The 17,246-nt window shown below is 64.8% G+C and overlaps 1 protein-coding gene across 1 annotated transcript; it reads left to right on the top strand.

Moving 5' to 3' along the window:
• Positions 1-215: 215 nt before the first annotated feature.
• On the top strand, positions 216-15,295 carry RBBP8NL (RBBP8 N-terminal like). Its single transcript, XM_025865040.2, has 14 exons — positions 216-264; positions 6,048-6,178; positions 7,203-7,245; positions 7,770-7,865; positions 8,169-8,281; positions 8,782-8,854; positions 9,203-9,354; positions 9,504-9,586; positions 9,775-9,941; positions 10,378-11,098; positions 11,358-11,490; positions 11,953-12,020; positions 12,117-12,246; positions 13,924-15,295. Exons 2-14 carry the CDS (start codon positions 6,118-6,120, stop codon positions 14,052-14,054), a joined length of 1,971 nt encoding a protein of 656 aa, XP_025720825.1. The 5' UTR covers positions 216-264; positions 6,048-6,117; the 3' UTR covers positions 14,055-15,295.
• Positions 15,296-17,246: the final 1,951 nt, after the last annotated feature.

The following is a 17,246-nucleotide window of genomic DNA, read 5'->3' on the forward strand; positions in this document are numbered from 1 at the left end:
TGGGGAAACAATCCCAGGTCTGTGTGGGTTCAGCCCCGACCCGTTTTGCCACTTTCTGTGCGAAGGCGGAACCCGTTGGGCAGCTTTGGGCAGTCTCTGTCTCCTTTCTGCTCCTGGAGGAGAGAACCCAAAACCTGTCAAGCGGGTTTGGTCAAAATTGCGTCTTGTTGCCCGTGCAAGTTCACGCACTGCTCACTTCTGTCTCCCTCAGGTGGGGAGCGCTCAGCTCACGAGGTCGCGGGGGTCGCTGCAGTGAGGGGCCATGTGAGTACCTGGGACCCCAGGGCTGGCAGCTCCAACAACCCGGGTGGGGGAGGCGGGGCGGGGTCCCTGGGGGGTGCTTGCCGCCAAGGCAGGAGCCCCAGCCCCTGCTTGCTGGACAGGAGGCAGGGGTCAGCAGACCGGCTAAGAGCGCAGCCCCCTGCCCCGGGGCACCCCTGTCCAGGGTCTGAGCGGTGGAAGGAGGCTTGGCGGGTTTCCTGGGTGGAGGGTCAGGGTGCAGAGAGGCAGTGCCGCGCCTGACACCACCGCACCAGGAAGTCGTCATCTGGTGAGGCTCCGGGGGCACCGGGAATGGGCCGGTGACCAGGCACCCCATCCTGGACCTGCCCCACTGCCTAGACCCTCACAGGGCAAAGGGCTGCAGCCGTGGGGGTGAGGGGACTACATGGCGCAGCCGCCCCCAGCTCAGGGCTGGGCACCGTGGGGCCCTCGGCTGCCCCGGCTCGGTGTCCCCTGAAAGACAGTGACAAACAGGGACGTAGGTCCCACTCAGCCTCCCCTGACCAGGCCTCAGGGTGGAAGCCAGCGAGGGCGCAGCCACCGAGGGCCAGCCCATCCTCAAGGAGTCAGGTTGCAGGGCCTGCTGTTACCCGAGCCGCAAAGCAACACCTCAGCCCGCCAAGCAAGCGCACACCTGCCTTGTTCCTCTGTGCATGTGCACACGTGTGCGTGGGCTACACAACTACATGTGCATTTGCGCATGTGTGCACGTGCGTGTGCGGCTGTCCCTGGGCCTGTGAGGGGCTGAGTGTGTGGTGCAGGGAGCGACCAAGGATGGTACACGTGTGCGTGGCCTCTTTGTGTTGGGGTGCACGCCGACATGCACTGGGACATTGCTAGGACGCTCTTGCCTCCCTGGGTGTGTGTGGGCATCACACGTGCTTGCCCGTGTGTCACGGGCTATGGGTCTGGCAATACTGGAACCACCCCAGCAGTGACACCTGTCTGCACGTGAACCGGCCCGGGAGCTGCTAGGAGGCCCAGGCTGCAAGGTTCTGCCCTGGCTGTGCCCCCATCAAGCTGGCGACCGTGGAAAGGTGATGTCACTCTGAGCCTCAGCTTCCTTATCTGTGAAATGGGGTTGTCCTAGTTACTTCACGGTGAGCGTGAGACTCCGGGGAGCGGTTGCACGTGACGCTCACATGGGTGCCCGGCACCCGGGGCTCCCGGGTTGGCCCCTGACCACCAGCCGCCTGTCCACGTGCAAGGAGTCCTGACCGGTCCCAGGTGGCATGGACTCGCGCGCCTCCAGGGGCCCAGGGCAGGATCCACCTCCACCGTCTGTTTTAGGGACAGGGACGCTGAGGCACAGCCAGGCACGTGACTTGGCGGAAGCGCTGGCCATCACCACAGAGACCCCCAGAGAGGGTGGAGGGAGACCCTGAAGCGTCTGAGCTGCCTCGAGGCCGGCTCGCACGGAGGGTGCAGCGCTCAGCACAGAGCGATGCTCGGGGACAGTCCTGCTCCTCCTACCGCTGTCACTGTTGATGTTTTAGGGGTGGATGGAGAGACAGACAGGAGCGACCGCAGAGAAGGGGCAGAGTCGGGGGCAGGGGGACCTGCACAACTGGCCTCTGCTGGAGCAGGGGCAGCCCCGACAAGGGGAGCAGGCCGAGGGGTGAGGAGCCCCGCTCCCCCGGCCCCACGGGAGGAGCCCAGGGGCCGGGCTGGCCCGGGAGGAGGGCAAGACCCCACATCACGGTGGGCTTAGCCTGCTAGTGCCCAGTCCAGGCCTGGGGCCACAGCCGGAGCCTCGGCACCCTCTTCTGTGCACAGGGGCTGGATGGCGCCTCCCCTGGACACAGTCACCAAGGCTCGGTGGACGCAAAGTGTCCGCACAGTGAGTGAGCAACTATCCAAAGATGCAAGTGTATGCCTGCTGGAATCTGGGCCCTCCCTGAACTTGGGGTGGGGGATCTGGTCCTCTTGCAAAGGATCTGTGTAGCTACAGTACTCACGCTTGTCCAAGAGAGGAGGCGCTCCTGTAAGCAGCGCTATGAGCCCCCCGGGGGCCGCGTGAGAGGGCGGGGCCCGTGGAGAGACTGCAGGCAGTGGACACGGGGGTCTCCATCTGCACTTAGCCGAGCACTCGACCTGCTGGGTTTCCGGCTGAGTACGCGTCACCTGGGCATGCGTTACCTGGAAAGGCATTACCTGGACAGGTGTCACCTGGACATGCATCACGTGATAGAAAGGAGCCGTATAACAGGCTGCTGTGGGGCGGGGTGGTATTACCCCCCAGTGAGGAAACTGAGGCCCAGGGAGGTGAACGACTTGCCCGGGTCACATAGAGGGTAGAGGCAGGTCGGGGATCCCCGCTCAGGCTGTCGGCTTGGACACCCACAAGTCGAGCACTCTGCCCAGTGTAGGTGGCCAGATGCACAGGGTCATCGACGAGGCTGACCCATTCGCTCTTCCTCCCACCTGCTCCTTCTGGGGGCTCAGCCCCAGCAGAGACTTTCCAGTCTGGGTATCCAGGGTTGGAGGGGTGGGGTACCCCTGGGGCCTGTCTGGGGGTCCTAAAGAGCAGAGCTCAGGCCTCTCTCCCCATCTGTACCCCAGCCACTCAGGCCCAGAGGTAGCAGCCTAGCTCCTGACCCCTGCAGGCGGCTCCCCCATCCTAGCTCCACTGCAGCCCCCCAGGCCCACCAGACCTTGGCTTCCTGGAACCCCTAGGGCCCACTGCTGCTCTCGGCACTCCCAGCAAACACAGAGCAGCCTCCTGGGGAGACCTGGCCCACAGAGCCCCTACCACAGCCTCGGTTCCTTCCACCCCCAGCTTCAACTTCCCCAAAGCACCGGAGGCTGCAGACTTCACCCCCACCTCCCTCTACCTCCAGCCCCTTCCTTGGACCCTCCTCACATTCCAGGAGAGTGGAGGCTGGGGCAGGGTGCTGCCCGAGGAGAGAGACTCTGTCTACTTGGCCTTGGCCAATGCATTTCTGTCACCTGCCCATCCGGGGAGGTCACAGCATCCCCATGGCACCGTCTCCCCTGGGCTGGATGGCTCTGGGCCTCCCCAGGAGGTGAGAGGAGAGACTGCCCTCATGATGCCCCCCTCCCAGCTCTGCTTCCAGCCACCAGCACAGACTGTGTCCCTGCTGTCCCCTGCCCAGCATGCAGGAGAGTGTCTCCTCCTGTTCTCAGATGCCCCGAGAAGAGTAGCCGGGGGCGCCAGAGGGGGTTTGGGGTGCAGGAGCCCGGGGGTGGGGGAACGGAGCCCACCAGCCCGGCCTGCGCACCCTGGAGTTGTTGCGGGGAGCAGTGCCCACCTCCCGCTCAGACTCAGAGCCCGCACAGCCTCTCTCAGACCTATGGGCACCATCGGCACCCTCGGGCGGCTCCTTTATGGCTGGGGGGAGAGCAGCCTGTCTGGCGGGTCAGGGTGGAATTTCCAGCTGCAGCTCAGCCCCTGCCTGGCCGCCTCAGCCTGCCCGCCCCGCCTGCCCCGGCCTGAGCTCCCAGGGGCCCGGCCATAAGGTAAACATCGCCACAGCCTGCGCAGCACGGCCGCGGGAACCTCATCTCTGGCCCGTGCAGACCCCAGAGTGAGTTCAAACCCCAGGTCCCACGAACACGATGCTACCTCTTGGGGCCTCGGGCTCCCCACAGCGTGGCCAGGGTTGGGCAGACAGGATATAAAGGAAGTGACGGTGTGTGTCACGCTTGGGAATGGGGCCGGGACTGTCATTGGTACCCCGCTCGAGCTCTGGTTGCTCCCAAAGCCCTAAGATGTACGGTGTGGTCTCCTAACCTGCAAGGATGTCCCTCATCGGGTGAGTGTCAGCTCGGGCGGCAGGACCCTCCTAAGCCCTCGCCACTCAGCACACAGCCTCCCAGCAGCCACCCCCATGCCCCTGGCCATCACCCGGGAGTGGCCCGGAGCCCGGGCAGTTCCTCAGAGCAAGTTAAGGAGCCCCACCTACCCAGCACACCCCAGACAGCCCTGTTCAGCTGGTTCCGCAGCCAGGCCACCGCAGGACAAGGGACCTCACTCTGTCCTCTGGCCGACACTTCCAGAGCTCTGATGCTTGACCTCTCAGGTGCACAGAGCCTGCTGAGAGCCAGACTCCACGGTCCAGTCTCCCTCGGGCAGCTCTAGAAGCCCCAGCGGTCCCAACCTATGGCTTCTCCTAGAGCCACGGGGTCTGCTCCCCTCAGTCAGGGACACCCCCCAGTCCCACGTCCAGAGTGTCCACCACCCCAGCTCCCAAGAGCCCGGAGCATCATGCCCCTGCCATGCTCCGTGTGCATGAACCCCACATCAGGCCGGCTCCCACCATGGGGTGTCACCACGTGCTAGCCCCTGGCCTGGAGGTGGGGAGCGGTCATTCCTCCCAGCAGAGGCTACTGGCAGGGGCATGTGGGGGTTCCCAGGTCGGGGCTGTTCTCAGAGTGCTGCTGCAAACACTTGTGGGCATGTCTTCAGTGCAAACTGAAATTCAAATGAGACAGCGCTCCCTTGGACAGCCACAGCAAGGACTCAGGCCCAGCCTGCAGGGATGGGGCCGCAAGCAGGTGTGAGCAGAGGCCTTCGGGGGCCCGCACCGCCGCTGGGCTGAGAGCAAGTCCTTACAAAAGAGGGTAGCTTGGGCCCCGGCAGGCATGGCAGGTGAGGTCTGGGTGAACGTAGGAAGCAACCAACAGTCACTGCTGACCGGTGGGTGCAGGATGCCAGCAGGCAAGCGGCCAGAGGGCTAGGAGCTCAGCCACCTGTTGGCGGGACCCAGCAGACCCCAGGGCTCCTCCAGCCGAGGACGAGAAGGGGCCACCTCCCCCGCCGGTGGTGACGTCAGAGAGGAAGAATGTAGGCTCCGGCCCCAGGTGGGCCAGGACAAACACCACTCTGTCCTTTGAGAGACTCAGAGCATGGGCCCCGCAGTGGGGACAGAGGGCTTCAGCTCAGCCTCGGTCAACGCAGGCCAGGGTCAGCGTGAGCACCATGATTACTCAGACCCGAGGTGAACATGGGAGAAGGAGAGCTGGGGCCTCAGCACCACACACCACACATAGAGCACACGAATGTGTACACACTCACACCACACCTGCGTGATACACACACACATAGTGCATGCACGCCGCCCGAGTGAAGGACAGCCCAGGGCAAGGGTCTGGGCGTGGTGGCCGGCGCACACCCCAGCCATGGCAGCGCCCCCTCCTCTCAAGGAGCCGGGACAGAGACTTCCCCAAAAGGGCTCTGCGTGTGGCAAGCAGCTCAGGTTAACAGAGCATGCCATGGGTGCTGGAGTCACTGAAGGCCTGGCCCAGCCTTCTGACCTGTGGCCCAGCCTGCCAGGCCTGGGACCAATCTGTGGCCACAGGGGCAGTGGCAGGGGAGGGGAGGTGGGAAGGGAGTGGGGACCCACAGCCCTGTGAGCTCACTGCTCCCAACTGCCTGCTTGCCCGAGACCTCTCCAGGCTGGCAGAGTCTCAGAAAGGCCTGGAAGGGAGTGCCCAGGCCCCAGGCATCCAGGCCCCTTAATTCCAGTCTCAGGCGGTGGACCTCAGGGTGTGTATGACCCAAGTAGGTGCCTCTGAGGACCTGTGGGGAGGGGGGGGAAGGGGTCAGCAATCAGTGGCCTCTCTGAAGAGGGGTTCCTGCCCCCCTCCTTGGAGCCCTGCAGCCTCTGAATATGGGGCCCACTTCCTTGAGCAGATGAGGCTGGTGTGTGAGATCTGTGTCTGCACAGGCATCCATATGGGGCCCCAGAGCCCACAGACCCTTCCCAGGCCAGCATGACCTCTCCCCACTTCCTCCTCCCCAGGCTGGGAACAGAGGGGCAGTAGAGGCCGAGAGGAGCCTCAGAGGGGTCTGGGCCAGAGCTGCAGGGAGCCATGGAGAGCTTCACAGAGTCACTAAACAAGCTGAAGGATGTCCACGAGAACGAGGTCCGAGGTGAGTGTCATGGGGCCATGGGGGCAGGTGTCCATAGCCCTTACCTGGGCCCGGTCCTACAGGTCACCTCCAATTCTTGCCAGACCTGGGGACCCTGCCTTCCAGGCTCAGACAGGGAGTCCTAACCCAGAGCCCAGAACTGCCACGTAGCCAGGCGCTCAACTGCAGATTGGCATCCCTGAGTGTGGCCCTGGAGGGTCTTCTCCCAAAGGGTGCGCTGACAGCAGAGCAGAAATAAAAAGCCACGCCCCAGCAGAGAGCCAGAAGCTTTGGCTGAGATGGGCCCCTCGCCCAGGGTGGGGCAGTGGGGTGCTCGGTTGCCCACCTCTAGGAATGGGAGCTCATGGCTCTGGAGGCCTGTTCAGAGCATTCCAGGGTTTTGAGCTGAAATCCCTCTGCTTCCCTACAGGACCCCCAAGCCAAGCTCCGCCACAGCCCACACAGCTGTGCATTCCACCCCCTAACCACAGGGCTGGAGCCACCCCACTCCCCTCACTCTAGAGCCAGCCAAACCCTCCCAAGACCTCTCCCCAGCACTGACACACCATCCTGAGGGCCCAAAGGGCCTGGATCTCTTCCCTAGCGATGCAGCGATGTGGGGCTGTATGGGCTAGCAGGCCCGAGTCCGAGTGCAACCAAGTGGCAAAGAGGCAACCTCTTGCTGAGGTTTCCCCAAAGAGCCTGCTTTATCTCAACCCTGCTGTGCCCCCCCCCCCAAAAAAACACACCTCCGGGACATGGCCCGGTGGCCGGTCACTCCCAGCATCAGGGTCCCTCCCAACCTCCAGGCAGAAACCAGAGCCAGACTGCAAGGGGTCCCAGGCAGCCATGGGACTGGGTGGAAGCTGCCAGGGGGAATGCAGCGGGAGCCCCTCAGGTGGGGTGGCCTTGGGGCGTCTGTGAAGGGGTCCAGGCAGGCAGCGGGGCTCTGTGAAGAGCCCTGCCAGACAGCCAGGGACAGGAGGTGCCCCGGGCTCTGCTGTGGGACCGGGCCTGACCCCCACCCCTTCCCTGGCTCCTCCAGGCCTGCAGAATAAGCTTCTGGAGCTGAACTCGGAGAGATGCCGGTGAGTCCGGACAGACCCTGGCCCAGCGGGAAAGACAGTGGCCACAGCCCAGGGCACTAATCCTGCCATCACCCAGTGATGCAGAAGGGGAAACTGAGGCTCAGTGTGGGGGGTGGGGGTGATCACTGGCCCGAGGCCATGCCTCCAGTAGCAGGTGGAGCCAGGAATGGAACCTCCAGGCCCACCCAAGTGAACGGGGACTCTCCAGGGGGTGGGCACCGGGGCTACCAACAGTGATCAATAGGAACGCTCCTTGGGAGACCCCACGGCCTGTGGGGTGGCCCCTCACTCCCCATTTCACTTACGGGGCCGCAGTTCCATAGCGCTATGAGTGGCGTGTGGACCCGGCCGGTCACGCTCACGACTAGGCTGCTGCGTTCCGCACAGCCCTTGCCAGGAAGTCCCCACAGCAGGCACACCCAGCAGGCCCCGGCCCGGGACCTACTCCGGCGGGCGAGGCCAGCCCGGATGCAGCGTGGGGCTCCCAGGCAGAGCAGAACACCCACCTTGGCTCGTCCCCACAGGGACGCCCAGAGGTTGGAGGAGCTCTGCGCCAAGAACCATCAGCTCAGGGAGCAGCAGAAGGCGCTGAAGGAGAACGTGCGGGTGCTGGAGAACAGGTGAGCTCTGGATTGGAGGGGGAGGCGGAGCTCGGGAAGCTCTGGGGCAAACTGAACCAGGCAGGGGTTTCCCCCCGCGCCCCCCACGGGACTCTCAGAGCCTCAGGTCAACTGCATTTGCGAGGCTCCTTCCCAAACTCAGCGCAATATGGTGCACTTAGCCCACAGGGTAGGGGTGGGGTGGGGCTTCCACCGTTTGGGAATGGCAGGGGCACATCTCGGGAGCAGGCGCTGAGGGTCCCAGCCCCTCTGTGGGCCTCAGTCTCCCTCCTCAGAGTGGCCTCTCACCCCCCTGCCCCGCAGGCTGCGGGCCGGCCTGTGTGACCGCTGCATGGTCACCCAGGAGCTGGCTAGGAAGAAGCAGCAGGAGTTCGAAAACTCCCTCCTCCAAAACCTACAGCACGTCTTCATCCTCAGTGAGCCCCGCCCCCTGTCACCCTGCACCTCGGTGTCCCCTCCTGTGGGGGTCCAGTGACCCCCAGGACCTGCTCAGCCTGACATGGGGTCTCGGGGAAACACAATGGTACAAAGCCCCAGCTGGCCCAAGCATGTCCCTCACTGGTCAGTCACCTGGGCTGGGGGTGCCCCTGCCCTCAGGACCTCAACCCCTCCCCCTGTAAGAAGGGTAGTCCCGCAGAGCCCGGAGGTCCCACCTGCCGACGAGGAGCACAAGCCCCCCTTCCCTTGGGGCTCGCGCACCAGAGACAAGCTTGGTGTCGGAGGTGGGCGGGGGGGCTCCCACCACCTTTTACGGCCTCCGGGCTCAGCAGCCTCACCCATTCACTCATGCCGCCACCACCAGCAAGCCCCGGGCCAAGTGCTGGCGGCCGCCTGGGGACAGGTCACGGAGGGGGACCTCCCTGCCCCTGCCCCGCCTCCCCTCCCCTGGTCCTTCACTAATCAGAGCCTTTTGCAGCCAACGAGTTGAACCGGCTGCAGCTGGAGAACGAGACATTGAAAGAGGAAGTAAAGCGGCTTCGGGGCCCGCGGTGAGTGGGGAGGGCGAACACCCTCAGTCGCCAAGACCCTCCCCACGGCCGGCCCCTGGCACATGGCGCCGAGAGCAGGGCACAGAACCATGGGGGTGGGGGCCCCAGCTCCGCTGCGGCTGACACCCGAGAACCCCCTGAGGACACTGGTATTTGCGAGAATCCAGCCCTGCAGCATGAGCCACTGATGGAGCCCCGGGCAACGTCCAGAGAGGGCTCTTTCCTGGTCACCCCAGGGTCCCCGCAGGGCTGGCCTGGCCCCCAGGAGGGTGCCCTGGCCCTTGTGATTGTCTCTGGGGGTGCTGCCCTCGCTCACCCTCCCTGTCTCTGCCTCCCCTCTGGAGTCAGGCTCAAGCCCCAATACAGGGAGGGTGCCTCAGACCCCCCCTCACCCCTACTACTCCCCTCCCCGGGGGCTCGGAAGGCCATCGCGGAGAAGATGCTGGGAGGCCACGAGGAGGCCGAGGACGACCATCCAGGTGCGAGTCCCCAGAGAGAAGGTGCTCTGAGGGACAAGAGACCAGAAAGCCGGGGCCCTGCAGGATCACAGAGGCCTCTGGCCCGGGGCAGGGGGCGGGGCAGGGGGCTGAGCCGCCCACCCCTCTGAGGGCCTCCCAATCTGCCCTGCTCACTGCTTCTCCTCCCACAGAAAAGTCTGTGGGGTACAGGACATCTCCAGTCGCCAGAATCTCCCCGAGTGCCAGCCTGCCGGAGACGCGGGCCCCGGACACGGTGAGGACCCCCTTCTGCCGGGCAGCCCCAGGTGGGAGGCGGGCAGCCCAGGTCTATGCCAGCTCACCTGTCCTCTGTGCCGTGCAGGGACCACTGGGTGGCGGCGAGGCTCAGAGGGGGTGGGTGACCTGCCCGAAGTCAACAGAGAACAGGGCAGAGGGCCGCGCTGACCAGTCCACCCCGTGCAGAGCCCCCAGCGAATCTCCAACCAGCTGCACGGGACCATCGCCGTGGTGCGGCCGGGCTCCCAGGCCTGCTCTGCTGACCAGGGCTCCACCAACAGGACACCCCCACTGCCACTGACCAGGAGCAGCCCGCCCAGCCCACCCTATGAGCCCAGCCTCCCACTGGACAGGTGAGGCCCCACCCACTGCCACCACCAGGGGCAGCTCCAACTGAGCACCCAGTCTCCAGATCTGGTCTCACCTTTCCAGAGGTGGCAGGACAGAGGTCGGGGGGTGTGGGAGCAGCAATGGGGACTGAGGCTAGTGAACCCCTCTCAGAAGTTGTCTAAGACCATCCTCCCTGTCTGAGAGCATCGTACGCAGGTGGCCGGGGACAGAGCCGGTAGCTCAGGCCCCGAACAGAGAAAGATCTCCATGTGCAGGTCCCTCCTCAGAGCCCCAGGCTCCAGGTCACCTCTGGCCCCTCCACAACCGTCCACGTGGGCCTACCCCTCTCCACGACCTGCCCTGTGACCTGGGGCAACTCGCCTGTGGGCCCCAGACCCTCCCCTGTGAAGTGGGGGCTAACCCAGGGCCACAGGAGTTGGGTTTCTCCTCACCCTGCAGCTTTCTGCGGGCCTCCCGGCCCCCCACCATGGCCTATGAGTCCCTGAAGCGCTCCCTCCAGGCTGACCACCTCTGCCTCCTGAACCATCACCTGTCTCTGCACCTTCAGAGCCCCCACTGCAGCCCCCAAGTCCCCGCCACAGTCCCCCATGGCCCCCAGCCCCAGGGCCCGAAGGCTGGGGAGGCAGAGGCCTGGGATGAGCCAGTGGGCCTGCTGGGGCTGCCGGGGGCCCTGGTGGACGTGCGAGACCCTCGGCTAAAAGGAGCGTTGCACCTGCTCCTGGCCCAGCAGCTGCGGGCACAGGGGCGGGTGGGCAGTGCCAGGCTGAGGGGCCCGCCCACTCCAGGGGGGACCCCACCCTCCCCACCAGTCAGCTCTGACTCGGAAGACCCCCAAGGTGAGGCGGCCGGGGCAGCCCTGTCTGGAGGGGGGCACATACAGCCCACAGGCCCAGGCAGCCCCAGGAGAAAGGAAGACACGGCCACACGAGACTATGTCCCAGACAAGCCCTTGGACCTCTCCGAGCGGGGCCGGGGCCAGGGCCGGCATGCCGCCAAGCCTCCGGGCCGGCCGGGGTCCCTCAGCCCCCCGAGTGCTCACACTCCCAGCCTGGCGCCACCTCAGGGAGTGGAGCCACCCGCCCGGTCTGGACCCCGGGGACTCAGCAACGGTACCAAGGAAGCCAGAGCTCCAGAGCCAGAAGGGTCTGCCGCTCCTGCGGTAAGGGGCCCACCCCTGCTCTTGGCCTCCACATGCCCCTAGCCCAGGCCAGCATCCCGCCAGGGTCCTGGCTGTGCTTCCCTCTGCGCCATCAGGCCGGTCCCTGGGAGAAAGCCTGATCTCGCACTAGAGGAGAGATGGCTAGCCCTCCAGCGGCGGCCCGGGGCTGAGCCAGAGTCTCATGGCCTTTCCCAACACTGGGTTGGGGACAGGGCAGTTGCCTCAGGTGAATTCAAGCCACTTACTTGTTTCCCCCCAGGATCCCTCCCAACCTCTAACAGGGCCCCACCCAAACACGCCCTCTTCAAGTGGGACAGGAGCTGAGGGGAAAGGGAAGCCAAAATCTACCCCCAACCCACACAGGCATGATGCTGATGGCCCCCCAGGTAAGGGTGAGTACCTGGGGTCCTGAGAACCCAGGAAGTGGTGCCATAGTGGGAAGGGAGGGGCAGTGGTCAGCATCAGCTGTGGGGGGACCTGTCTTAGGACCCAGCTCAGTCCCCTGGCTGCCCGGCCAAACCCTGGGTCTAGGGCTTGGCACCCCAGCTACAGACCCAGAGAAGAGGTGGGGGGCCAGGGCAGGCACATCTCTGATCATAGGCAGTGAAGGGAAGAGCATCCTGGCAATTAGGGCTTCAGGGCAGGTAGTGAGCTCCCCGTCACAGAGCGACCAAGCCTGGGACAGCCCGGCTGGCGGGGTCATTGCAGAAGGTAAGGGAGACACTGAGGTACAGTCCCTCTGTGCCTCAGTTTCCTTCAGTTGTCACTCCTAGTCTGGCCCATTAGAAAGGTCTATGCTTCTGCTAGGCTCCAGGGCCCCCAGCCTGACCTGACCCACACCCTGCGTCCTGCAGAACTCAGCAAGGCCCAAGTGCAGGGGCTGGAGTCAGACGAGCTGAACGAGTTGGACCCCTCGGACGAGGTGGGTCCCCGGCCACACACTCTGGTGGGGCCACTGAGCCAGGGCTGCCCCAGGCTTGGGGGAAGGTCCTCTCCTGACCACACCCACACCCCTTAGGTGGGCCTGAGCTCCGAGGTGGGGGCCAAGCCGAGCATGCCAGGGGAGGGGTCCAGGTGCTCCTGCACCAAGGAGCGCAGGCAGGGGCTGCCACAGAAGAGGAAGCGGCCCTCCGGCCCATGGTGCAAAGGTACGGCGGCCGGGGCCATGGGGGGCGGGGGGCAGCCAAAACACCATGCCCCCACCCCACCTTTCTGGCTGCTAGGAACCAGAAACCAGCCCTTGAACCTCTCCTGGCACAGACCCCTTAAGAGGAGGGACCCAGGTCAGGACAGCGTGAATTCTGGCTCTTCTCAGCCTCACTGTGCAGCCCGCACCAGTCCCGTCAACCTGAGCCTCAGTTTCCCCCCAGAAAGGGGGGCAATACCAGAGCCAGCGTGAGATTTCCGCGGAATAAGGCTGAGGACAGTGGTTCTCACCGTCCTTGTCATCAGGGCGGAGGGGCCTCTTGGGCCACAAGCAGCCCCCAGGCCTGGGGGCCCTGAAGCCCTGCCACTCTGCCCTTCCCTCGTGGTGGGGGGACTCCTGGACCCCCGTCCACCTTCGAAGAGGAGAAGCAGGAGGGTGCAGCCCTCTGGGTGTGGAGGTGTTTGCTCCGGCTGAGGCACTGGGGGCTGCTCGGATGTTTGCCAAGGGTGGTGCCTGTGGGCTCCTCCCCGCAGGGCAGCGGGCTGGCCTGAGGGGATCAGCGCGACCTTCCGCTTCCTGCTCTGGCCGCAGAGGCAGCTCCGCAGGGCGCCAGGCGCCTGTGAAGGCCTGAGCTCCTAATGGATGCCGCCCCAGTGTTTGTGCAAGCGGGCCCGCGACAGGCAGGCTGGGCTGTGGCCACCACAATATGCCATTGTTGCCGGGAAAGTGACAGTGGCCTGTGTTTGCTCGAGCACACGGTGGAGGAGGCCAGCACACCTGTCTTATTTCAAGCCACTTCCTGCTGGGCATGCTGGGAAACTGTCCTGGTGGCCACAGCCCACAGGGGTGCTGGGGCGTCCCCCCCCGGGAGCCAAGCTCTCCCCGGTCCTCCCCGCTGGGCCAAGACAGGGGGCTCCCAAGCAGGTACCCGGATGCTGCAACACACACACTGCTGGTCAGTGAGAATGGGGCCCTGACCCAGCCTGTGGCTGGCACCACTCAGCGCCAAGGGCAGCGTCCGTGCAGAGGTTCAAGGTGGAGATAACCCGGGTGGAGGTTCAAGGTGGAGATAAACAGTAACCACTGCCTTTGGGGCTCACCATCCTGCCCAGGGATGTTCATCGCTGTTTCACAGCTGGGAAAACCAGCCCTCAGAGAAGTGAGATGACCTGCCCAAGCTCACAGAGCTGGGCCATGGGCTCAGAATTCCTACTTGACTCTTCTGACCCAGAACTTGAGCGCGTTCTGCATCAGAGATGGGCCTAGGGCCCAGCATCTCAGCAGGACCTTCCCGCAAGGGTCTTCCCCTGAACCCCAGGCCCATGGAGGCACCCCGCCAGGGCCTTGGGCACCCTAAGAGCATTTCCCCAGAAGCTCGATTTATCCAAAAGGTCCCAGACCTTCAGCAAGGTATTCGGGCACAGGGTCACACACCTGCAGAGAGCCCACCCTCCCGCCAGGTGCCCACGCTCACCCTTCAATCAGACCAGCCCTGCCTGGGTGTCTCCTGCTTCCAGGAACAAGTCAACTCCGCCAGCGTGGGCTCACAAGTGCTCACTCCCCTCGCCTAAATCGTGTCCACGAGCCCTGGGCAAGAACCCCGCACAGCAGTGAGCGAGAACCGACTGCTGCCAGCCCACTGCTGTGCTCCCGCCTAACTGTGCTCCACTCTCCACAGCCTCCAAGAAGCCGCCACCAGCGAGAAGGAATCCAGGGGAGCCCCTGACAGCACATGAGGGGTCCGGGAGCCCAAGGCACCCTGAGGACAGCAGCCCCTCACCCAGCAACAGCAGCTGGGAGGAGACTTAGCAGGCTGCTCCCAGGGGCACCACAGCCTGCCCGGACATGGCTCCCCACCTGGCCACCAGCCCAGCAGACAGCCCAGCACAGGGCAGGAGGGGACTGGGTCCCGACCCGTGGCCACAGGGGCTGGGAAGGCCGAGAGGGGGTCTTTGGCTGGTCATTTGAACTCCTCCATCTCTACCCGTCTCAGAAATGACCAGCTGGTCCTGCTGCCCCTCCCACACCCTAGCATTTGCTCCCTTGGGAGAAGTAGGGTTCGGGGAGGCAGGGGTGACTCCAGCTGCAGTCCAGCCCAGCCCAGCCCAGCCCCCACCCTGGCTGCTCATAGGCAACCCTTCCTGGGCAGTGCCCCCACCTCTCACCATCGCAAACTCCACCGGCCTCCCTGACTCCCAGGGCCCTGCTGCCTGGCGACACCTTCCCTGCCGGGGCGCGGAGCATGAGCGGTGGTCTCAGGCGCCCCCTCGTGGAGTCCCGCAAACACGCTGGGTGGTGAGGGTGTGGGGCACCCCAGCAGAGGTGGGACACCCAGGGTCAAAGGTGTCAAAGAGGGCATGTTCGGCTGGCAGACTCAGGGGTCAGCTGGGTCTCCACCTGCTTCCGCAAGTGATTTGAGAGACTCTGGGATGCATCCAGGCCTGGGGAACAGAACCAGCCCCGTTTGCAGAGGGGCACCTCTAGGGAGGGCTGCAGAGAAAAGAACAGGAAATGCGTACCAGTCCCCCCACAGAGTCCCCTCCTCACTGGCTACTCCTGAGGCCCAGGCCCCATATCTGCCGCGGACCGCTTGGCCACCTGCAGGGCCCCAGGGCAGCTGGCCCAGGACTGCACCCTTAGCGCTCAGGGATACCCTGCTCCCTCAACCATTCTCACTTCCAGAGGGTGAGTCTCAGAGCACCCGCTGTGAGAGGAGCTTAAGCAGGTTCCCGGGCCCCATCCCAAACCCACTGAATCCGGGTCTTGGGGCCAAACCTGCACATGAAGTTTGAGAAATCTAAGAACTGCCCGATGCAAGGCAAAGGCAGGAGACCGGACAATAACTGGGCTGGGTGAGGCCTGGGGCAAACTGGAAGCACAGGCCGGACCACGGGAACACCACTCCGCCTTGCTCACTGTGGCCGGCCCAGACCCCAAAGGGACTAAGTTCCCAAGAGGGAGGTGTAGGGGTGTGTATGTGCACGTTTGTGTGTAAGTGTGTGTGAAACCTCCTGTTAAAAGTTGCTTTGATTTTCCTGAAATCAAATAAAAGCTGGGTGCTCTATTCACATCTGACTTGCAGGCCAGGGCTGGCTCAGGGGTACCCTGGGCAGTGGAGAAGCCACAGGGGGTGGGGTCCCAGGGAGAGTGCACAACAGACCGGCAAGGAGACCACGTTCCTCCTGGGGTCCCCCAACACCCTCAAAACGTCACTCAGTGCCAACTGGCAAAGGACAAACAACCCTCCAGGGCCCGGCTCTGTCACCACGCTGCAGACAAGCACGGATGCGGGGCCGAGAAGCAAGAGCAGACGACACTCCTCCGTTACTCTGCCCCTCCGTGACCCCCTGGGCACAGCACTTTACAGCCCTGGCCTCACTCCTCCCTTGCCAGCGCCCCACGAGGCACACACAGCTAACACCCCCACTCTACAGACAGAGGAGCTGAAGCTCAGGGAGGGTAAGTAACTCACCTAAGGTCACCCAGCTGGCAGGTGGCCGAAGAGGCTGAAGCTGGAGCTGAGGCTCTTAGTTCCCTGCTCCCTGGGCATCGGCAGGCAGCAGTGGCAGAGGGACTCCCCAAGAGGGGCCTTCAGGGTGCAGTGCTCCTGCCCATGAGCACCTGGAGGCACGTGTTCAAGCCCCACTTTCTACCTGATGGGAAACTGTCCACTCCCTCCCAGGCATGGGAGAGGCTTTGAAGACCAATTTGGAAGGGCAGAGGGAAGAGGAAAGAGGTCAGGCTGGACACTGGCTGACCCTACGCATGGTGGCAAATGAAGATCAGTAGGAGGGGACATGGCCACTGTGAAGGGGGGTATGGGGTTCGAGAGGGGAGCCGGGCCATGCAGTAGGCCTCACTTGAGACAGGAAGCTCTCTCTCATGGTGTCTGCCCTGCCCCACCCCACGCCCTCTCCAGCATGGGCACAGAATACACCCTGGGTAACGTTGTGTGCTGAGCAGCTACACACAGAAGCACTCTCTGAGCTGTGTGGGCGAACCCACCAGCAAGTGCCCAGATCTGCAGCCTGGGGATGCCCCGTCACGGAGCCAGCTCAATCCTGACAGCACCCTGAAGTCATTGTCCCAGGCAGAAAGCTGGACAGACCAGAAGAGTGGCCTAGAGGTGGCGGCAGGACCCTGTCCCCGCAAAGACACAGGTGGGCTCCTGGGGGCTCTACAAGGCAGCACCTGAGCATGGGGCCACCTGCTCTGAAGTCAGGGGCACCTGGGTACAGAAGAGGAAAATGAGGCCTAGGCACCACCAAGGCTCAAAGTCACTTTGCTGCTGAGGGAAGTGCAAGACCCTGCCTGGGGCTGAAGGCCTAGCACTGCCCCGACCTGCCAGTGATTCCAGACAGGTGCCTTCTTCGGTCGGTGAGGGAAGGCGGGTGGCACCACCCACCATTCCAGGGAGTCTTGGGGGCTCCTCGAGGGGATGGCCCTTTGCAACCTGAACGCCCCCCCAAGAGGGCAGGCGGCACGGCTTCAGCCCCCCGCCCCGCACCCCAGCCGCTAGCACTGACCCACACCCCACAGGAGACGTGCGCTGGAGCCTAAAGACTCAGGCTGCACGGAGGCTGACCATGAACGCCGCAGCCCCGCAAGGAGAACCGGGCGCCGGCGCCCCCGTAGCCGCTGCTTCCGAGGCGGGGATTCGAACACGGGCCAGCGCCTCCGCTGGGCCCCCGGCCAGGCCCCGCGGGGCACAGTGTCCCGCGGGCGCCGGGCTCCCGCTCACTCGGGCGGCAGCCGAACCGCCTGTAGGACCCAGGGGAGCCGCCCCGGATCGCCGGGGCCCGCCCACGGCACCGCGCGGGCCAATGGGTAGGCGTGACGGCAAGACATTTGCATGTGGGCGAGCCTCGGCCAATGGGCGGCGTGCGCGGGCGCGTGCGCGCAGGCGGGGCGGCGGCGGCGGCCGGCCGGCGGGCTCAGTCCGAGGATGGCCGCGGCCGCGGCGGGTGGAGCCGCGGGCCCGGCCCCCGGCTCCGGCCCCGC

Source organism: Callorhinus ursinus, unplaced genomic scaffold, assembly GCF_003265705.2.
Source record: "Callorhinus ursinus isolate GAN/ISIS: 27379988/994484 unplaced genomic scaffold, GSC_fseal_2.0 scaffold89, whole genome shotgun sequence".
NCBI lineage: Eukaryota > Metazoa > Chordata > Mammalia > Carnivora > Otariidae > Callorhinus > Callorhinus ursinus.